Below are 24185 nucleotides of genomic sequence, written 5' to 3'. Positions count from 1 at the left end.
TACTCAGTGGACACTGTCTTATCCCCAATATTGTTCTTATTCATTTTCAAGCATTAGAGATGCATTATCATCCTATGAAAGACAAGCAAATAATGTGATAATGATCTATAATAATATATTTTTATCCTTTAAAGAACAGTAAAGAGAATTAAAGAAATAAAAGCTCCTGGTATAAGAATCGCAATCATTCAAATACACAAACCCAACAGAATTATGAAGTTGATTACACATAACCTTACCTTTGTTTATGGGATCTATTATTCCATAGACATTTCAGTTAGATTTTAATGGAGGCATAATACAGTTAAACCACCCAAAATAAATGGGAATAAATGTGTCAACTGAAAAAATTAACTTCTTCTAACTATTAAGATATGCACAATAGTTTCACTTATGTTAGTCAAATATAAAAGTAGATTTCTTTATTACAAGGAGTAATCATAACATTTTAATGAGTGTATGCCTTTTGATACCCTGGACTGCCAGGAGATCCAACCAGTCCATTCTGAAGGAGATCAGCCCTGGGATTCCTTTGGAAGGAATGATGCTAAAGCTGAAACTCCAGGACTTTGGCCACCTCAAGCGAAGAGTTGACTCATTGGAAAAGACTCTGATGCTGGGAGGGATTGAGGGCAGGAGGAGAAGGGGATGACAGAGGATGAGATGGCTGGATGGCATCACTGACTCGATGGACGTGAGTCTCAGTGAACTCCGGGAGTTGGTGATGGACAGGGAGGCCTGGTGCGCTGCGATTCATGGGGTCACAAAGAGTCGGACACGACTGAGTGACTGAACTGAACTGAACTGAAAATCTCAAATTTCAGTTTAAGCATGAAAATTACTAAGCACAACAATTCTATTTTAAAAGTCTCCTTTTAACATATACTTGGTCCTAACAAATGTTTTTGTAATGTAATGACTATCTAAAATTAAATATGCCACTGAAAATGAAGGTTTTCAAGACCTATGTAACAAGCATAAGCTATAAAAATGAACTAATTCTTCTCATACATAATAGTATTTCCACTGATCAATATTCACTTACTGTATCCATTCATTAGCATAGCACCCTCACATACACACAAAAGGTTCATGTTTTTAATAGAGTTGTCACAGAAATGAGTTTTGAGCTCTTATATGAAGAGGTAACATTAAAATTAAACTCCTTTATAGTTTCATTTTTGTGTTTTTAAGAGCCCCTGAATTTCAAGAGGTATTATTTGAAGGCAGAAAATTACTAACTGGCTTCTGATATTAAAATTATAACACAAAATTCTATGTGTGTGTTTATGAGACCCAAAGTTTCAAATAGCTAAAAAAAAAAACAGGAGTATGTCTGGTTTAATTAACACAATATATTTTTAAAATATTCAAAGATACTACTTATTTTAAAACAGTCCTTATATTTAGACAATCAAATAACACAATTTCTGTAACAAAATTATAGAAATACTAAAAAGGAAGAATCTTTTAAATGACCTTCATTTACTGTTACAGATAAATTGTCATTCTACTGTTCACAGGGATCCTTTGTGGTTTATAATAACTGAAGTCTTAACGCTTTAGAGAAAGCAACATCTCCATATAAAGAAAAAATACTGAGGTCTTTTCCTTTGGGGAATGTTAGTGTTAATCTATTAGGTATGACTGAAAAAAGACAGATAAAAATACATTTTAACCTCCATTTACAGAAAGTCTATAAATGGGATTACCACATTTGTTACCACTGGGTAGTTAAAAGTCTTTGGGTCTCTAAAACCAAAATGACAATCTTTTAATAATTCAAAAATTACTAATTAAGTAGATGTCCGGTAGTCATCAAAATAATGTCATCTTTACTTTGGACATCAGCATATGAGTGGTTTCTAAGACATTTGTAATTTTACACTTAAAAGACTTAATAAAATTATAAATGATAAAATTCCTCATAATATTTCTTAACATATGATATTGTAACATGACATGACCCTTCAACAGGACAGATTTTTAAATTTTCGTAGAGGTAGCAAATTAAATGCAAATATTATTATACTCTAAAAAGACTCATTACCTAAAAGATTTGGAAAGAAGGACATTAAATTGCGGATTATCAAGAGGACACAGTAACATTTAGAACCACAGATCAGAACAGGTCCGGAGGTCCTTAACCAAGTTCATCCTTCCTAGTTTTCCTTCATTCTCAAATGTGCAACACATACTTTGAAAGATTTTGACTGCCAGTCAAAAATTAAATATATTTATGTATTTTTTATTTAAAAGTTTAAAAATCTTTATATATTTATATTTTAAAAATTTAAGTAGTTTCATTTTACCAGAGCATCCAATAATATGCAGTAAACATTACTATACTGAGGTCATAGCTTAATGAATAATTTGTCATTTTGAAAAGTGTCAAAGTTTCATAATTAAATGAACAATTCTCAACATTTTTCTCAAATATTTAATAGCTTATAAACTTTAGTCATTAAATATAAACATTCCTACAGTTCTAGGAACCTCTAACTGAGATTAAGCTATATAGTGCAATACAAGAGGAAAGCAAATTCAATTAGAGCACTCATCCAGCTAGTTAACGGCAGAGTTGTACACTGATCTTTCCACAATGCTATATTTATATAGTTATACTTTATAAACTGTAGAAATCAGATACTTAAACATTGCTAATCATAATGAAGTATGAACCCAATCTCCCTGATTGCTCCTGACCTCTTTTTTAATGAATTAGAGGCATAAAATGTCACTTGTTCTCTTCCATTATGGAAGGTCTTCAAACTGCTTCACTTATTTTTCATTTGTTTTAGCCTTACTGAATCTATACTTTTACCTTAACAAATTGCCTAGCATATGTAGAAGATTTTTGATTTCTACACAGAACTCTTTTTGCAAAATATTTATATATTTACACTTTAAAAACTCCTTTTAAATTGGATTACTTTTTATCATAGCATCATACCAAGTAAATTCTCACTGACACTGCACTGACCATATGCAGAAAATCAGAAAAGTGGAGGTAATTAGGATCAGTAATTTATATGCAGGGAAGTGGTTTCAAGTTTGCAAACATAGGTAGGCACTGGATATTTGAAAACAGAATAATTAAGAAGAACTCATATTATTTACTAATTCTATAGTTTGGAATATTCTGGATTGTTTTTAAACATAATCTTTTATTATATGAAAATAAGTAGGTAAGCAATTATATCTTTGCTATACATCACTGCACAAAATTAAACATATAAAAATATACTGGGCAATGCAACAGCAAATAGAATGCTAATACTACTAATATTAATAGTAATAGACAGAAATAATATTAATAAAAACAGAAACTTGCTTTTCCATTATATAAAGCATAGAACAATAAATCTACTGTACACATGGGGTCCTCATATTATAATATTTCTTTGCTCTTTTCAATTAACTATTACATACAAAGTTAAGAAACTATATTTGTATATTTATATCATAAGCTGTTGTTCTGTAAGACTATTACATTTTTTATCAATTTTAAGATTATAACAGATACACATGATTAATTCTGCTATAGTAATGTATCATATTGAGGGGCAATACAGACATACTTGGATTATCAGATACCCATGAAATGGAAAAAATTTGAAAATTAAAAAATTCTATGAGATACAAACCAAAAAATTAATATTTATTGCCCAGAACATTCCTTTAAATTTTAAGAGTTATAAAAATAAATTATGTTTTTATAATATAATTACCTAAATTAAAGTGATTGAAGGTTATTTAATCAATAAAACTAATATTTGTATTCACTATAAATTCTAACAGTATTTTTTAAAAAACTGCTTTCAACTAAACAATGCTTCTACACATATGGATTTAAGATGACGGTGGCAAATTTTGCTCTAAAGCTTAAACAATGCTAGATTGACTCGTTCAATCTTAATAAATGAAATTCATTTGAAAAACTCTATTTGAAAGGAGCATGTCAATTAAGCACTAGAGATCCATATGTTTGTCCGAATCTTTAAACAAAACATTAAGTAAATATTACTATTACCTCTCTCCGCCGAGAAGCCCAACATGTTTGCTTGATCTTCCATACCACAGCAGCCACCAATAATAAAGATAAAAAACAACTAGAAAATAAAACACAAATAAATTTTGCTTTAAACACTTGTAATATATCATGAAATAATAAAAGAATATGTAGAATATTTTTAAATATATTTAACTAACCACTTTGCCTTGGTAAATATTCAAGAGAAAGAAGAGTAAATTAGAAATTTTTAAAACATTCTCAAGTAAAATCAAGGTATACATGTAGAAAAAATTATTTATACTCCTTAAGATACAGTAGAGTCTATCTCTCAGATTTTCTCTGTCAGAAGGAATGTAACTTTATAATTCTGCTGGTTTTACATAGCAATAAATCTATCTAGAATTGGTACGAGTCATAAATTCTGGCAATTTTATAAATTTAAAGATCACACATTTATTCATTTTAAATTATCAGCAACCAACTTATATCTGAGAATATTCCTATAGTTCTGAACTGAAGATGATCTAGCCCTTTCCCGTCTGCCACTGACCCGGACCGGGGACATTTAAAAACATCTAGATACATATTGCTTTTGAACTGCAATTTTGGAGAAGACTCTGACAGCAAGATCAAACCAGTCAATCCTAAAGGAAATCAGTCCCGAATATTCATTGAAAGGACTGATGCTGAAGCTGAAGCTCCAATTTTTTGGCCACCTGATGTGAAGAACTGACTCACTGGAAAAGACCCTGCTACTGGAAAAGATTGAGGGCAGGATGATAAGGGGACGGCAGAGGATGAGATGGTAGGACGGCATCACGGACTCAATGGACATGAGTTTGAGCAAACTCCAGGAGATGGTGAAGGACAAGGAAGCCTTGCGTGCTATAGTCCACGGGATCACAAAGAGTTGGACATGACTTACCAACTGAACAACAAAATACATGTCTGATTATCACAATGGGAGAGAAGTACAACTATACTCTAGTGAGTACAGCCAGGCATGCTACTAAGTATCCTGAAATGCACAGGACTGCCCCCAGTGACAAAGAATTATTCAACCCAAAACATCAGTTATACTGAAGTTGAGAATCCTTGTATATGCCAATGTGTAAATTAAGAAATAATTCAGGTATACATGTATACCTGTGGTGGATTCATTTTGACATTTGGCAAAACTAATACAATTATGTAAAGTTTAAAAATTAAATAAAATTAAAAAAAATAATTCAGTTACAATGTATATACATGTGGTCAATATATATGAAGTACAATATGCCATAGACAATGATAATGGAGAATATACATTTTTAGCAGTAATTTGAGACTGATAAATCTCAAAATAACAGATTTATGTGAATATGATTAATCAACCCCAGCCATACATTACTGCTTCTTTTCTCTTCCTTTGCTCTGTGGTCAAAGATTACGCTATCAAAAGATCCAGTTTAGTTCAGTTCAATCTCTCAGTTGTGTCCAACTCTTTGCGATCCCATGAATCGCAGCACGCCAGGCCTCCCTGTCCATCACTAACTCCCAGAGTTCACTCAGACTCACGTCCATCGAGTCGGTGATGCCATCCAGCCATCTCATCCTCTGTCATCCCCTTCTCCTCCTGCCCCTAATCCCTCCCAGCATCGCAGTCTTTTCCAGTGACCCAGAAGGGAGTGGAATAGGGCCACTACAAATTCACTGGCCATTGGTCATTACAAAAAAACCCTGTCTTCACTGTTAATGATAATTGTTGTATTCATCAATTGATTCACTCATAAGCAGTGTAAATGTTGACACTTTCTTCTCTTGTCAAATCCTTAAATATATTTTTTCTGCTTAAATATATTTTTTCTCCTTGCCTCACTTAGAGATCTTAGAATATCTTTCAATGATGACGACAAAGACAACTCTAACACCGATACACTGAGTAGGAACACATTCCAGATAAGTGCTAGGTATGTCACACTGTTCTAAGAACATTTCCAGACAGGATATACTATTCTCATTTTAGAAAAGAACAATCCAGCGCTCAGAGAAGTTCAAAGTAACTTGCTGACAGTCATACAGTGAGTTTAAGTGATAGAGCAAAAATTCAAAATGAGCCAGGTAAGCCTCAAACTCTTTCCTCCCCACCTGTTAGGAACTCTGAGCTTGCACACCATCTCACAACCAGTTGTTCTACATATTCCCCAGGATCAACCACTGAGGTGCCTTTCTGGTTTTTACATAATTGTCTTTCTCCCAAATATTTATAAATCATTTGCTTTGTCTAAATTCAATTTTTCAGAAGTGCTTAAGTCCCACATCTCCTAAAAAATAAGAAGCAATAACCTTATTTTCTTAATCCTGAAGCTTTCTCTAGGTGACTGAGCAAGTGGTCCACATAGCCACTGCCATGTCAATCTTCTCACAACCTTATTTAGTATCTTAATAAGTTGGTATCTAATTTTTATACTAATTAAACTGTTAGTATTGATAATTAACGTTTACAAAGTATGCAACATTTTAGTGACTACTTTCCTCACTTTTTAAAAATTAAATAAACTAGTCTTTTCTCTATCAACTAACTTTTACTTCTCAATTGAGAATACCAGCCAACCATTCTTTTCCTTCTGAACACTTTATTTTCTTGGCTTCCTTTCATCCTTCTTGACACACTATGGGGTCAACGAAGGTAGACTGTGTTCCAAATTCCTTGATTTAAACTATGGACATCCCTGAAATTTTGTTCACAAAACCATGTTGCTATCTACTCTTGTTCTCAGATGAAGAGGTCAGTCACTCTCATGGCTTCAACAGAGACCTCAATTGGAATCATTTCCAAATAAAAGTCATTAAACATGCCAAAGTGAGAGCATCTTATCATTAGAAGAGACCTATGGTTTTAGAAAAGGCAGAGGACCCGAGATCAAATTGCCAACATCCGCTGGATCATTGAAAAAGCAAGAGAGTTCCAAAAAATATCTATTTTTGCTTTATTGACTATGCCAAAGCCTTTGACTGTGTGGATCACAATAAACTATGGAAAATTCTGAAAAAGATGGGAATACCAGACCACCTGACCTGCCTCTTGAGAAACCTATATGCGGGTCAGGAAGCAACAGTTAGAATTGGACATGGAACAACAGACTGGTTCCAAATAGGAAAAGGAGTATGTCAAGGCTGTATATTGTCACCCTGCTTATTTAACTTATATGCAGAGTACATCATGAGAAACGTTGGGCTGGAAGAAGCACAAGCTGGAATCAAGATTGCCAGGAGAAACATCAATCACCTCAGATATGCAGATGACACCACCCTTATGGCAGAAAGTGAAGAGGAACTAAAAAGCCTCTTGATGAAAGTGAAAGAGGAGAGTGAAAAAGTTGGCTTAAAGCTCAACATTCAGAAAACAAAGATCATGGCATCTGGTCCCATCACTTCATGGGAAATAGATGGGTAAACAGTGGAAACAGTGTCTTTATTTTAAATAAAACAGACTTTATTTTTTGGGGCTCCAAAATCACTACAGATGGTAATTGCAGCCATGAAATTAAAAGACGCTTACTCCTTGGAAGGAAAGTTATGACCAACCTAGATAGCATATTCAAAAGCAGAGACATTACTTTGCCAACAAAGGTCCGTCTAGTCAAGGCTGTGGTTTTTCCAGTGGTCATGTATGGATGTGAGAGTTGGACTGTGAAGAAAGCTGAGTGCCGGAGAATTGATGACTTTGAACTGTGGTGTTGGAGAAGACTCTTGAAAGTCCCCTGGACTGCAAGGGAAATCCAACCAGTCCATTTTAAAGGAGATCAGCCCTGGGATTTCTTTGGAAGGAATGATGCTAAAGCTGAAACTCCAGTACTCTGGCCACCTCATGCGAAGAGTTGACTCATTGGAAAAGACTGTGATGCTGGGAGGGATTGGGGGCAGGAGGAGAAGGGGATGACAGAGGATGAGATGGCTGGATGGCATCACCGACTCGATGGACGTGAGTCTCAGTGAACTCCGGGAGTTGGTGATGGACAGGGAGGCCTGGCGTGCTGCGATTCATGGGGTCGCAAAGAGTCGGACACGACTGAGTGACTGAACTGAACTGAACTGCATGAGATTATTTAGTTCAGACTCCCTCCCAGGAAAGAAATTCCCAGCAGAACCCCAGAGCCTAAATAAATATTCATGGTAGCAAAGAAGATGCTGACTTCTGTTAGTGCATTTTATTTTTAAGATAATAGCTCAAACTATGAAATTTTCTATTAACTTGTCTTTCTAACTTTAATTAATCAGTGCTGCTTCTGTCTCTGGGTTACACTGAATCAGTCATTTCTTTCTTCTATATGCTAATACTTCTTTATATAGTTGAAGACACTCACATGATTCCTCTAGCCCAGTGGTCATCAATCAGCAGAGTTTTGCCTTCCAGGGCACATTTGACAGTGGCTGGAGACCTTTTTGGTTGTCAACAGTTGGTGGACACAAGTGGATGCTGATAAATATGCTACAATAGACAGGCCAGTCCACCTCCCCATCAAAAGACTTTCCCCAGCCCAACCCTCCAACACTGTTGAAACCCTGTTCTAGTGTGAATTGCTGGCACAGCAGTTACACTTCCCATGTATTTCCAGGTTAACATGAAACTGTTGAAATACAGTACTGAGAATTGATAATTTATATATAATCTAAGGATCTAGTTATCTGAATTTAAGTCCTACCCTATAAGAATTTTAACATAAGAGATAAATCTGCCATATACAAACTGAACTCAAGAATAACGTTCATAATAAAAGGAACTAACATCTACTGAGTAATATGTACCAAGCACTGCATGACATGTTTCACAAGCATTAATTCTTTCATTACCACAATCACACATGATCTATATTCATTTTAAAGATGAGAAAGTTGAGGGCATGAAGTGTTTATGTAAATTGCCAAAGTTATCAAAGTCTTAAATTGCAAGTCCTCCCCTTTATGTTGCCTTGTCTATTATTTTTCCAGCTAAAATGTCAAAACACATTCAATTTTATCATCCCTTATACTCAGTCAGACGTCACATCTTGCCAACTGTTTCTCTCACAATGTCTGCAGTAGTAGGCAATAGTATAAGCACCAAAATCCATTCATATTTAATGATTAAACACAAGCTAAATACCAATAAAAAGTATTCATATTTGAAAACCAGTAATTCACAATATTCTCCCCTCCAGAACAGTTACATGATCAAGGTTCAGTTTAGGACAGTAAAGACTTATCAAATTTCTCCATTCGGAACTTAATCTTTCTGATCTAAATTTCATGACACAGGTAAAGAGTGTTACTTTTATAACAATACAGAAAGCCAGTATAAAATTTTTCAGTTTTAATGATTTTTTCTCCTTGAGAAGAGGAGATATACACTTTAGGGGTCTGCATGTTTTCTATGTTAATTCATACTAGATTGGTAATAAAATGTAAACAGAGATTATCCTGATGAGAAATTGGTAAAATCAATAAATAGCTTAAGCAAATTTTCTTCTAATATTCTAATAACCTCCAATAATTAAAAATTCAATAAAAATATATCTCAATTCCTGGCATATAGTAGTTATCATTAAACCTTTACTAACTGAATAAAATTGGTTAATTGATTTGAATATCTTATCATTTTTTCTGAAACTGAACGCCTTTTTTGGCATTATTATCCTCATGGCAAAGTAAATACTTCATAAAGCTTTTTTATTTCTACTAAACTACACAGCAAATAAAACCTACAGTTCTTATTAAAAATCTACATAAAATCCAATTAATTAAGGACTTTCACTTTATTAAAGTGAAGTTGCTCAGTTATGTCTGACTCTTTGCAACCCCATGAACTGTAGCCTACCAGGCTCCTCGATTCATGGGGTTTTCCAGGCAACAGTACTGGAGTGGGTTGCCATTTCCTTCTCCAGGGGATCTGCCTGACCCAGGGATGGAACCCAGGTGTCCCACAGTGTAGGCAGACGCTTTACCATCCAAGCTACCAGGGTAGCTGGTATTCACTTTATTAAACGGCAAACAAATGAAAACACTTAACTTAGACAGCATAATTGAAACATTGCACTCATACTTTGGTGACTGTTAGAAAATGCCAGTACCCACTGACAATCCTGGAAGCCTGAAGAATGACAACATTTTCATCAGTCTAATTTCACTGGTGGCACAGTGCCCTACATACCACTCTGCCCCTTCCACATGTTCCCTTTTGCACACTGAACTTTAAGTGAATGATAAATGAACTTTGTATTATTATTATCTAAAGTGACCAAAATTCTGGGTTTATCTGCTCCAATTAGCTTTTCCCTAATATATTTCTTAGGTCAAAGGTCTTAATGGGCAACATCAAACATCCTTTAATCTAATATTGCAGCAAGTTTGTCAGATAAAAATTAGTTTTGCTGCTGTCTTTCATATCTTGTTTTCTATTGTATTTTACAATAGCTTGATTGTTCCTTGGTATAGGTATTGCAGAGGGAAGCAGGGGTACAGGAAGTAACTGAGCTGTCTTTTTTTTCTTTTAAGCTGTATAACAGTCTAGAAGATGGGAACTATTAAACACCCTTCAAAAAATCCTCCCAATGGAAACAGGAAAAAACGAAAAGAAAAGGAACTCTTAAAAGCAAATGTATAAGCTACAGGGATTTAAAAAAAAAAAGGAAACGTAGGAACTCACGGAGAGATATTTGAATAATTTGATTTGAACCTTCATAAAATGGTCATTATGGAAAAGATTGTTAATGTGAAAAAATAAGGAAGTCATTAGGTACTCTCATTTAGGGAAAATTAAAAAGAATTCAAGAAAAGTAACACAGTGTCGTGTAAGGTTATATTGTAAAGCACAGTTTTATTGACAGAGAAATACTCTCTAGTGGTAATCTAGTCAGCCAAATGCAAAAAGAGATAATATTGTCAAGATTTTATAGAAATTTAGGTTAAGTGATCATAAAATTTGTCTTAAATACATTTTTTAAAAGATGCTTTTATTTCTCTGAAAAAAATGTACAAACTAGGGAATTGTTTTGAAATACAGAAACATAATATTATAAAAACTCATTTACTTCTTAATTACTACTATTGCAGAAAATATATTTTAAAGCTTTTAAAAACACCTTCCTAACACTTGAAGGATATTTTTGTCTTAACCAACTAAAATGTTCACAAAGTAAATTATCAACTTAGAATGTAATACATCTGCATATTTTAAAAAATTACTTGTTTCCATCATCATATTTGCAAAGATGAAAACCCAGAAAAGCTTAGGGGGTGAAACTGGAGAAGTAATATGTTCACAACATAAATTGCTACAAACTTTCTTGCGGGTTGATAAGCAAGAGTTGGACTGTGAAGAAGGCTGAGCGCCGAAGAATTGATGCTTTTGAACTGTGGTGTTGGAGAAGACTCTTGAGAGTCCCTTGGACTGCAAGGAGATCCAACCAGTCCATTCCGAAGGAGATCAGCCCTGGGATTCCTTTGGAAGTAATGATGCTAAAGCTGAAACTCCAGTACTTTGGCCACCTCATGTGAAGAGTTGACTCATTGGAAAAGACTCTGATGCTGGGAGGGATTGGAGGCAAGAGGAGAAGGGGACAACAGAGGATGAGATGGCTGGATGGCATCACTGACTCGATGGACATGAGTCTCAGTGAACTCTGGGAGTTCGTGATGGACAGGGAGGCCTGGCGTGCTGCGATTCATGGGGTCACAAAGAGTCGGACACGACTGAGCGACTGATCTGATCTGATCTGAAGCAAGAGTTAACTACACTTTAGAAGGCACTGTCAGTTAAGATGATTTTGAATACAAGTAACACAAAATAACACAAAATGGGATAAGCGGTCTTGGAATTAAACAGATTTTACACTGTCTCCTATGAACTGAAGTATGTTCTCCCCAAATTCATATTTTTGAAGCCCTAACACCCAACATGACTATATTTGGAGACAGGGGATTCAGGAGCTAATTAGGTTAAATAAAGTCATAAGAGAGGGAACCAGATGCAACAGGATTAGTCTTCCTGCAAGAAGAGACTCTAGAGAGTGTTTTCACTCCCATACTTTCTCCCTCTCCCTTTACTGCCCCCCTGCCCGTCTCTCCCTCTTCCCATGGGTACACACTGAGGAAAGGCCAAGGGAGCATCCAGGGAGAAAGTGGCCATCTGAAAGCCAATAAGTGGCCCACATCAAAAACCAACCATGCCGGCAACCTGGTCTGGGACTTGCTGGCTTCCAGAACTCCGAGATAATAGATTTCTGTTGTTTGCATTCAGTTTCATGTTTGTTACAGCAACATGAGCTAAGACAGATTTTGGGATCAAATATCTACAAACACAGAAACAGCTTTGGAAGTGGGTAATGGGGAGAAGCTGGGGGGATTTTGAGGTGTACTCTGGAAAAAGCTTTGATTGCTATGAAAGGACCATTGATAGAAACAGACATTAAAGCCAAGTATGATGTAAGCTCAAAAAACAAACAAAAAAAACAAACAAACAGGAAAGCTAAAAAGAAAGCTTCCATTTCTTAGAGAACACATAAATAATCAAGACCAGAATGCTGATATTCATAAGGACTTTGAAGGCCATTCTGGTGAAGTTTCAGATGCAAACAAGCAATAGGTTATTGGAAAATGGAGAAAAGGTCATCTTTGTTATAAAATGGCAAAGAACTTGGCTGAACTTTGTTCTAGTGTTTTGTGGAAGGCAGAATTTGAAAGCATTGAAACTGAATATTTAGCATAGAAGGTTCCAGAGTATTGAAGATGTAGCTTTGGTCCTCCTTATTGCTTACAAAGGTTCGTCTAGTCAAGGCTATGGTTTTTCCAGTGGTCATGTATGGATGTGAGAGTTGGACTGTAAAGAAGGCTGAGCGCCGAAGAATTGATGCTTTGGAACTGTGGTGTTGGAGAAGACTCTTGAGAGTCCCTTGGACTGCGAGGAGATCCAACCAGTCCATTCTAAAGGAGATCAGCCCTGGGATTTCTTTGGAGGGAATGATGCTAAAGCTGAAGCTCCAGTACTTTGGTCACCTCACGCGAAGAGTTGACTCATTGGAAAAGACTCTGATGCTGGGAGAGATTGGGGGCAGGAGGAGAAGGGGATGACAGAGGATGAGATGGCTGGATGGCATCACTGACTTGATGGAAGTGAGTCTCAGTGAACTCTGGGAGTTGGTGATGGACAGGGAGGCCTGGTGTGCTGCGATTCATGGGGTCGGAAAGAGTCAGACACAACTGAGCGGCTGATCTGATCTGATCTGATCTGATTGCTCATTGGCTTCCCTGGTGGCTCAGAGGTTAAAGTGTCTGCCTGAATGTGGGAGACCGGGGTTCGATCCCTGGGTCAGGAAGATCCCCTGGAGAAGGAAATGGCAACCCACTCCAGTACTCTTGCCTGGAGAATCCCATGGAGGGAGGAGCCTGGGGGCTACAGTCCATGGGGTCGCAAAGAGTCGGACACAACTGAGCAACTTCACTTTCACTTATTGCTTATAGATAAACTCAAGAGGAGAGAGATAAATTGAAGTAGGAATTAATAAGCAAAAGAGAACCAGAATTTGGAGATTTTGAAAATTCTCAGTCTGTCTATATTGCAAAAAAAAGCGGGGGGGGAGCTTGTTCTGAAGAGAACACTAAGAGTGTGGCTGAAGAACCATTTTATGAAAACATCATGGGTGTGACTCATAGAATTAATCAGCCATTTCAGCGTGAGCCAGGAAAAGAGAAGTGATAATACCAGGGGAGATACCATGAGTTTAAAGGAAACAGAGAAAACAAGATGGAACGAAAGAAGGTGGTAAGGTTTCTTTGATTCTGTAAAATGGGAACATAAGGCTGTTCAGCTGGAACATGCTTTATCCTTTAAGAAAAGGGAAGAATGACTCCAAAGGTGAATCAGAGATCTTTAGGGCTCCTACTCACACCACAGGCCCAGGGGACAAGAATGGCTGCTCCTCAGTTTCAGAGTGTGGAGTCTGGTTTTGCAGGACCAGGATGCCACCACCAAGGGCCTTGGGGGCAAGGCTGCAGCCACTGCTGCAGCATCAGGGTCACCTCGTCAAGCTACAGCAGCAGGGCCACTCCATAGAGCTATGGGGTGACACTGCCCCCTCGGGGGACCTGGAGGTAGAACACTGAACCAAAGAGGAGTGTTCTCAAATCTTTAAGGTCTGATGGAGCTAGTCTTACAAGGTTTTAGACTTACTTGGGACCCACATGCCTTTCTTCCTTTACTTTTCTTCCTATTGAAGTGGGAATATCTATTCCATGCCTATCCCACCATGGTATTTTGGAATAATATAACTGGCCTGGTATCACAGGCTCATGACTAGAGAGGAATTTTGCCCGAGGTTAAATGATACCCCCCAATCTCACCCACATTTGATTTAGATGATATTTCGATGAGACTTTAGACTTCAGTGTTGATTCTGGAATGAGTGAAGCCTTTGCGGGTTGTTGGGATTGAATAAATGTACTTTGCATGCAAAAAGGACATGACCTAGGGGGCTAGAGGCAGAATGCTACAAATGCTCCTCCCAAATCTGTATGCTGAAGCCCTAAAGCCCAATGTGATTACATTTAGAAGGAAGAACTTTTGGATGTAACTAAGGCTGTGCATGTATGCTAAGTCACTTCAGTCATGGCCAACTCTTTGTGACCCTATGGGCTGTAGCTCACCAGGATCCTCTGTCCATGGGATTCTCCAGGCAAGAATATGGGAGTGGGTTGCCAGGCCCTTCTCCAGGGGATCTTCCAGACCCAGGGATCAAATCAGCTTCTCTTTTGTCTCCTGCATTGGCAGGTGGGTACTTCTACCATTAGTGCCACCTGGGAAGCCCCACGTGACTAAGGTTAATGCAGTCATAATGGTGGAGCCCTGAGACAACAGAATTAGTGCCCTTACATCAAAAGGCACCACAGAGCTTGTGCTCTCTCTCCAAGCACTCGTACCAAGAAAAAGGCCAGAAGAACACACACCAAGAAGGCAGTCATCTGCAGGCCAAGAAGAAAGCTCTCACCAGAAGCCAGTTATGCTGGCACTCAGATCTGACTTCCCAGTCTCCAAAACTGTGAGATTATAAAATATCTGTTGTTACAGTCACTCAGTCTGTGTTAGTTGCTTATGGGAGCCTGAACAGACCCTCCTCAAAGTAAAAAAGAAGAATAACTTGCAGGTCTGTTCTGGTCAAGGCTTTGGCTTCATTTCTCTCTGTTTTCTGAACTACATACTCTGTTGTGCATCAGCTTAATTCTCAGGCTTGTTTTCCTCTTAGATACAAAAATGAATGTAGCAGTTCCAGATTTACATCACACACAATCATGCACACCCACTATTCCCCAATCATTTGGTGAACTGAAGGTTTCAGCCCACCCATGACGCTGGTGGGAGATCAATTTCTCCCAAATTGAATCATCACTACACAGCCATGCGGAAGGAATTAAATGAAGTTGGGAAAGAATCCATAAAATCTACTACAGATATCATTTATGAAAAATTTGTAGAAAAATATCAAAATGAACCCCTCAAAATTGCTAACAGACTTAAAAATCTACAGAGGACATTTGTTAACTATACATTCCTTTCTTGAAATATTTTACAGAAAATAGAGTGCTCTAAAGCCTCACTGGCAAACTATTAAAAAAGCAAGAAACATATCATAAGGAAGACCTTCCTGGTTAACTTCTCCTATTACAAATCATGTACGTGGATAACATCTTAATCTTACAAACTTACACAAAAATTATAAAGGTCAATGTATACAGTATTCTTTTCTACACGCAACTTTTATTTAAAGCACACCTTTTGAAACCTCGTAGATAGGATAAAAAGTTTCAAATACAAAATATTCTAAATATTTTAAAAGAAGTAAACACTGTTTTTAAACAGTTTTCCTAAAACATTAATGCACAGTACACATAGAGAAATGATAAATCCACAGCTCAGTGAATTATCCCAAAGAAAATATCCCCATGTAACCACCACCTGGGGCTTCCCAGGTGGCACCAGTGGTAAAAAGAATCTGCCTGTCAATGCAGAGGACATAAGAGACATGGGTTCCATCTCTGGGCAGGGAAGTTCCCCTGGAGGATGGCATGGCAACTGACTCCAGTATTATTGCCTGGAGAATCCCAAGGATAGAGGAGCCTGGCAGGCTACACTCCACAGGCTTGCAAAGAGTCTGATATGACTGAAGTGACTTGGCACGTTCACAAGCAACCACCCCAGTAAAGAAACAGTACTTTACCCATCCCCTCTTCCTCACAGGTCACTATCAAAAATTTTTAGCACCACAGTTTGTTTCTGCCTATTTTGAACTTTATACAGATGTAACCTTAAAATATTATTTTATTTCTAGCTTCTTTTGTTCAACACTTTGTTGATGAATATCATCTATATTGTTTTTTGAGGATTAATCAGTTCTTTTTCATTGTTCCATATTCTATTAGTTTTAGGTATTTGGGTTATGCCAAGGTTTTAGCTATTTGAAATGCACTATTACAAATGTGTTTAATGTGATCTTTGATGGAATGGAATAGCTGGATCAACATAGGATATGTAAACTCAATTTTACAATATAGTCACATTATTTTCAAAGTTACTGCACAAACTTCTAGACTGCCAGAAGTGTTTACAGTTCCACGACTACTCCAACATTTGATCTGGACAGTCAACAAATGTCCATATAGTCAAAGGCATGGTTTGTCCAGTAGTCATGTATGGATATGAGAGCTGGCCCATAAAAAAAGGCTGAGTGCTGAAGAATTGATCCCTTTGAACTGTGGTGTTGGAGAAGACACTTAAAAGTCCCTTGAACTGCAAGGAGATCAAACCAGTCAATCCTAAAGGAAATCAACACTGAATATTCATTTGAAAGACTGATGCTGAAGCTGAAGCTCCAATACTTTGGCCACCTGATACAAAGAGCCAACTCTTTGGAAAAGACCCTCCTGCTGGGAAAGACTGAAGATAGGAGGAAAAGGGGGCAATACAGGATGAGATGGTTGGATGGTATCACCGACTCAATGGACATGAGTTTGAGTAAACTCCAGGAGATGGTGAAGGACGGGGAAGTCTGGCGTGCTGCAATCCACGGGGTCACAAAGATTTGTACACAATTGAGTGACTAACAACAAAATTTTGTTCTTTCCAGCCACTATGACAGATGAACAGTAAACAGTATTACATTGTGGTTTTAATTTGCATTCCCTGATAAAAACTAAATGGAGTGCCTTTTGATATTTTGTTAGCCACTTTTATATCTTTTTTCACGAAGTGCTTGTTCAAGTCTATTGCCATTTTAGGGGAGCAGTAATGAGATTTAAGACTGTTTTTTCTTTACTTACACGTTATACATTGTGACTATAAGGCCTTTGTCCTTTATATAGTATGTGAGTATTTTGTAGTACTGGATGGCTTGCTTTCGCATGATGCTAAAGACATCTTCTGATGACAAAAATTGTTAGTTTTACTGTAATTTTATTGATGTGCTTTGTGTGTTCTGTTTATTTCTAAGGATGTGAAGAATTCCCATATTATTCACTAGATACTTCATTGTTTTCCCTTTCTTCCTGGAATTTATTTTTATTAGTAGTATGAGGTAGAAGTCAAATGGTACTTTTCTCAATATGGATGGTTAACAGATCCAATAATAATAAAGTTTTTCTTAAAAGATATGAATAAATATTGACAGACACTCACTGACTTGCTAACCAAGCTGAAGAATGGCCCACTTCCATCACAGCCCTCTCTGATGTATCAAACTTACAGAGGGACAGAGGTCTTACTTTATCCTATAGAGATGTTGGTATTATTATAGAGATACTTTATTTTAGGTATCAGTAGGCTGTGCTTACAATGTACCCAAAGCTTTTTCAGTTCTATTTGAGTCTGTCCTGTGGATTCTGTCTAAGGCCTGGGAAGAGTTCTAACCATTAGCCTCTTCTTAAATTTTTTGGTATGCTAATTAGGAAAAGAGCCTCACATGGAAGATTCCAGAAGTTCACCTTTCAGTTCAGTTCAGCTCAGTCGCTCAGTCGTTTCCAACTCTTTCCAACAGACCCCATGGGCTGCATGCAGCACACCAGGCTTCATCCTCTGCCATCTGCTTCTCCTCCCGCCCTCAACCTTTCCCATCATCAGGGTCTTTTTCAAGGAGTCAGGTTTTTGCATCAGAGGGCCAAAGTATTGGAGCTTCAGCTTCAGCATCAGTCCTTCCAATGAATATTCAGAACTGATTTCCTTTAGGATTGACTGGTTTGATCTTTTTGCTGTTCAAGGGACTCTCAGGAGTCTTCTCCCACATCACCAGTCAAGAGCATCAATTCTTTGGTGCTCAGCTTTCTTTATGGTCCAACTCTCACACCCATACATGACTACTAGAAAAACCGTAACTTTGACTATACAGACCTTTGTTGTATAAAGTTCAACTTTCTGGGATGGCTTTTCTCTCTCTGATATTTCCCAAACTTTTTCTGGACTTCACTTTGCCTTCCTCTGGCACGTAACTACCCACTTCTGTGACTGGACCACACTCTGCGTTGGGAGGACAGAGAAGAGGGAAAAGCGATGGACTTGTGTAGACGCTTACGATCACAGTTTCACATCACCTGGAAGACTCGCACCTCTTGGAGATCTTGTGTAGACGCTTACGATCACAGTTCCACATTACCTGGAAGACTCGCACCTCTTGGAGATCTTGCTCTAGCAGCTTTCCCCTCCCAGGCATTTTAGCTGCAGCTAATGTCACTGCCTCAAGGCTGCTTGGAATTGGGGATGAGTAAATTTTTGAAAAGAAAGGAAAATTGGGGGGTGGATCTCCCCTACTCTCTTTGTAGCTTTAATAATTTCCTGTTCCACAGCATAAGTCAGAAATAGAGGATTTGGGGACTTCCCCAGCACTCCAGTGGTTAAGACTTTGCCTTCCATGGCACCTGGGTGCAGGTTTGATCCCTGCTCAGGGAAACCTGCGGCTCCCAGGTTCCATATGCCACAGGCGTGACCAAAAATTAAAAAAAAAAAAGAACTGGAGGATTTTTCCAGGATGTTTTCTGTCTAGACCACAATAGTCACTTTAAGTTTTCACACCACATTGAGGCTGAAGTCAGAGGAAACTGGAGGGGAGAAACCATTAACTTTCAAACATTTCAGGGTGTTTCTGAATTTTGGTGTTCTTCCCTGATCTGTCCAATGAAACTACCCAAGCACATCATCCAGGTTTTATAGTTGAGACCAATGGGACATAAAGAGAGATGTATGGTTATATAGTGTTTCCTGGGACTGGAAACTAGATGATGAATTGATTTTTGACAGAGTTGCAAAGGCATTTCAAAAGGAAAGACCAGTCTTTTAAAGATATTCAATGTCAGCCATCAGAGAAATGCAGATTAAAATGATAAGATACTACCACGGGGGCTTCCCTGATGGCTCAGGCGGTAAACAATGTGCCTGCAATGCGGGAGACCAGAGTTCAATCCCTGGGTCAGGAAGATCCCCTGGAGAAAGGCATGGCAACCCACTCCAGTATTCTTGCCTGGGAAATCCCATGGACAAAGGAACCTGGAGGGCTACGCAATGAGTCAGAAAATACTGAGCAACTAACAAGATACTACCACATCTGAATGGCTAAAATAAAAAAAATTCTAACAGTACTAAGTATTGAGGATTTGAAACAACCAAAACCCTCATACTTTCTTAGTGGCAAAGCAAAATGATACAGTCACTCTGAAAAAATAGTTGCAGTTATTATAAAGATAAATATACATTTACCAAATGATTCAGCAATCTCACTTCCACTAAAGAAAGTTTCTTTAATCTCACTAAAGAAACAAAAACTTATGTGTGCACAATCCCCTACAAGTTATGTATCTTGTCCAGGGCAGCATTATTCATAGTTGCCAAAAAGTGTAACAAGTCATATCTATCCAAGGGTGGATGAATAAACAAGACTGGAGTCTATTCATTCAATGGAATACCACTTAACAACAAAAATGAAATGAACTACTGATGGGAAAAAAATCAACTTGGATAAATCTTAAAAGGAGTATGTCAATGGAAAGTAATCAGTCTCAGGAGATAACATACTGTATGTTTCCATGAACATGACATTCTGGAAAAGGCAAAACTCTAGTGACAGGGTACCAGCCAATAGGTGCCAGGATTTATGGATGAAGAAAAAGCATCAGTGTAAAGGAGGCCCTATGAAGGATTCCTTGACATTCTGGAACTGGCCTATGGTAGAGCTGATGATTACAAGAAACTAAAAAGCAAGAGAGCTCCAGAAAAACATCTATTTCTGCTTTATTGACTACGCCAAGCCTTTGACTGTGTGGATCACAATAAACTGTGGAAAATTCTGAAAAAGATGGGAATACCAGACCACCTGACCTGCCTCTTGAGAAATGTGTATGCAGGTTAGGAAGCAACAGTTAGAACTGGACATGGAACAACAGACTGGTTCCAAATAGGAAAAGGAGTACATCAAGGTTGTATATTGTACCCTGCTTATTTAACTTATATGCAGAGTACATCATGAGAAACGCTGGACTGGAAGAAGCACAAGCTGGAATCAAGATTTCCAGGAGAAACATCAATAACCTCAGATATGCAGATGATACCACCCTTATGGCAGAAAGTGAAGAGGAACTAAAAAGCCTCTTGATGAAAGCGAAAGAGGAGAGTGAAAAAGTTGGCTTAAAGCTCAACATTCAGAAAATGAAGATCATGGCATCCGGTCCCATCACTTCATGGGAAATAGATAGGGAAACAGTGGAAACAGTGTCAGACTTTATTTTTTGGGGGGCTCCAAAATCACTGCAGATGGTGATTGCAGCCATGAAATTAAAAGACGCTTACTCCTTGGAAGGAAAGTTATGACCAACCTAGATAGCATATTCAAAAGCAGAGACATTACTTTGCCAACAAAGGTCCGTCTAGCCAAGGCTATGGTTTTTCCAGTGGTCATGTATGGATGTGAGAGTTGGACTGTGAAGAAGGCTGAGCGCCGAAGAATTGATGCTTTTGAACTGTGGTGTTGGAGAAGACTCTTGAGAGTCCCTTGGACTGCAAGGAGATCCAACCAGTCCATTCTGAAGGAGATCAGCCCTGGGATTTCTTTGGAAGGAATGATGCTAAAGCTGAAACTCCAGTACTTTGGCCACCTCATGCGAAGAGTTGACTCATTGGAAAAGACTCTGATGCTGGGAGGGATTGGGGGCAGGAGGAGAAGGGGACGACAGAGGATGAGATGGCTGGATGGCATCACTGACTTGATGGATGTGAGTCTGAGTGAACTCCGGGAGTTGGTGATGGACAGGGAGGCCTGGCGTGCTGCGATTCATGGGGTCGCGAAGAGTCGGACACGACTGAGCGACTGAACTGAACTGATACATATTTTAGAATTCATATGGCTGTATCCCACCAAGTGGAATTTTACTGCACAATAATTTTAAAAGACTTTATAGGAATGAAAAACAGAACAGACAAGAAATAAACCAGATACCTTCAAAGAAAAAGAGACTGTAATATAGCAAATTCGTGGAGAGTATGAGAGGAGGCATATAATTAGGCCTGGTTTCAGAGGAATTTGTAAGTCTAGTTTGAATTATAAATGTGAAGGGAAGCTTTTAAACAATGGATTCTCATAAATTATGTTAAAAATAATTTTTGCTGTTTTGAATATAATAGATTGATAGACTGAAGGAAGAATCAGGTTTTTTTTTTTTTTTTTTTTTGAGGGATGGTATGGGGAGGGAGGAGGGAGGAGGGTTCGGGATGGGGAACACATGTATACCTGTGGCGGATTCATTTTGATATTTGGCAAAACTAATACAATTATGTAAAGTTTAAAAATAAAATAAAATTGGAAGAATAAAAAAAAAATTATAGTAGAAAAATATAAAAAAATAAATAAATAAATAAAAAGAGATCAAGAATCAGGTTTTATGCATGGATTAAATGTATTGACACAGGGGGAGCAGCAGTGCCTGTAACTGAGCTAGAAAATGCTATTAATAGAAAAAAGAGCTGTTTGCCAAGACAGAAAGTTTAGGACACGTTATTTTGAATTGTTAGTCAACATTCTGGTGAAAATGTGATGTTACTGATATCACTCTTACAGAAGTATGTTTTAGTCTATAGTGTTCTAAATCTCAGCATTGAAAATGAGACATGGAGCACTGGTTTAGCTAAGTTGCAATGAACTTGGCACATTTTTACTCGAGCCATATTTGGTATTTTGGTTTAAAAGAACAGTTGGGACCTATATGTCTGTTTTCTTCTATAGCAAAGCCAGGGAGAGAATTCCTGAAGAAACCTCCAATATAATAAGATTTAATTTATGGTTTCTACTTAGGGAAATCTGTATCTTCAGGCCTTATTTCCATTCACATATCCATTATCATAATTTTACTTTGGAAGAGGAGGACTTGTATTTTTCATTCTACCAGCGTTCTTTGTTCTTATAGCATTAAAAAAAAAGAAAGTTTATAGCACATACCCCTCTGGGCTATGCCATTTTGATACTAATGACTTAGGTTTACCTCTCTCCTTGTTACATCTCTCCTTTTTGTCTTTTGAAATATCTTCGTGGACAACATGATTGCTTCATTTTCCTAAATCTTGATCACTGTATTAATTTTAAATTATTCTTCCCACTCACATTCTTACTTCTATAAGGTCATCTTTGATTATTCTTGTTTTTAATTGCTAAACTCCTATTTTTTCTTTCTTTTTCTCTTCTTTAGATCCCTAACCCTTTCCTTTCTGGATCCTCCAAAATAGTTTCACCATTTCTTTTGGCACTTTATACCCACTAAGATGGCTATAACCAAAAAAAGAGATAAAAGAATGTTACTGAGAATATGGTGAAACTGGAACGCTCATACATTCCTAGTGAGAATGTAAAATGGTGCAACTCATTTGGAAAATGGTTTGCCAGTTTCTCACAATGCTAAGTCCAGAGTTACCATACGACTTATCACTGCCCCTCCCAGGTACATACTCAGGAGAAGCACAACATATAGCCACACAAAAACTTGAACACAAATGTTCACAGTGGCATAATTCACAAGAACCAAAAAGAGGTAAAACTTCAAATGCCCATCAACCAAAAAAGGAGAAATGAAAAGTGTCTTATCCATACAATGGAATATTATTTAGCAATAAAAAGCAATGATGCACTGATACATACAACATCATGGACAAATCTTGTAAACACTGTCACAGGTGATAGCATCCAGTCACAAAAGAGCACATACTGTATGATTCCATTTATACGACAATGTTCCGAATAGGATAATCTATGGACAGGAACTAGATTAGTGACTGTTTAAAACTTAGGATGCCTGAGAGGGATGGGAAATGACCACAAATGTGCATACAGTTTATTTGGGGGGTGATGAAAATGTTCTAAAATTACTGTGAAGATGGCTGCAGAGCCATTGAATTTTACAATTTAAATAGATGAGTTACACTTTAAATATCTCAATAAGGCTATTTTTAAAAATAAATTAAAATTAGAAATTAGAAAATGAATTGAAAATTAAACAACTGTATGTAAAATTGGAAGTTTCAAATTTTCTAGTGTTCCTATATGATTTAGGAGTAGAAAAAAAAAGACACTGATTAACATTAATGCTGGTTAGAAAAAATATACATGTTAAAATTTAAGGATAGTCATCAAAGAAAAAATATAAAATGTATAATCCTTAAACTGATAAAAGGAAAAAAATAAAGGATATTAAAAGGATATTCGATTTCTTAGAAAGCAGGGGAGAAGAAAGAAAGATGACTTGAGAAAGCATTTTAAAAAGTGAAAAGATGAAGAAAAAACTAAAATACATTAGTAATCACAATAAATAGAAATTTATTAAACCTGTCACTTTAAAAGTCAGAGATTTTTCAGATTATTAAAACAGAATAAACAATGTCCGGTTATTTGTGGTGTACAAGAAACATTTAAAATCTAATAAGATAAAAAATGCTGAAAGTAATGAAAATAGATTTACGAGGGAAATTCTAACAAAATGATACTAAGTTTATATAAAATAAGATATAAATTAAGACTGAAATTTCACTAGAGACAAAGAGAATTCAAAATTGTTAAAACAACAATTGAAACTCCTCTTTAAATAATGGATAGGAACATCAGGTAAACAGAAGAAAGGAAACAGAGAATTAGAACAACACAAT

The 24185-nt window shown here is 37.1% G+C and overlaps 1 protein-coding gene across 8 annotated transcripts in view; it reads right to left on the bottom strand.

The window, feature by feature from the left end:
• The window catches only part of ATRNL1 (attractin like 1), an 810133-nt gene that overhangs the window by 440432 nt on the left and 345516 nt on the right, over positions 1-24185 (bottom strand). For 7 of the 8 annotated variants that reach the window (XR_015155896.1, XR_015155897.1, XM_086379578.1 and 4 more), the window contains one exon: positions 4034-4112. Coding sequence is in view for 6 of the 8 variants with exons in the window: in XM_086379578.1 (XP_086235704.1) it covers positions 4034-4112 (79 nt within the window). In the remaining 2 variants the exon portion in view is untranslated. Of the gene's footprint in view, positions 1-614; positions 747-4033; positions 4113-24185 lie in introns of those variants that run through there. The other variant, XM_086379582.1, reaches the window with a different exon arrangement.

This window comes from Bos grunniens, chromosome 26, assembly GCF_055505025.1.
Source record: "Bos grunniens cultivar Pamir isolate PY7600 chromosome 26, Bosgru_T2T1.0, whole genome shotgun sequence".
NCBI classification, from domain to species: domain Eukaryota; kingdom Metazoa; phylum Chordata; class Mammalia; order Artiodactyla; family Bovidae; genus Bos; species Bos grunniens.
The sequence above is the reverse complement of the archived record's forward strand: the minus strand, read 5'-3'. Positions and strand labels throughout refer to the sequence as shown.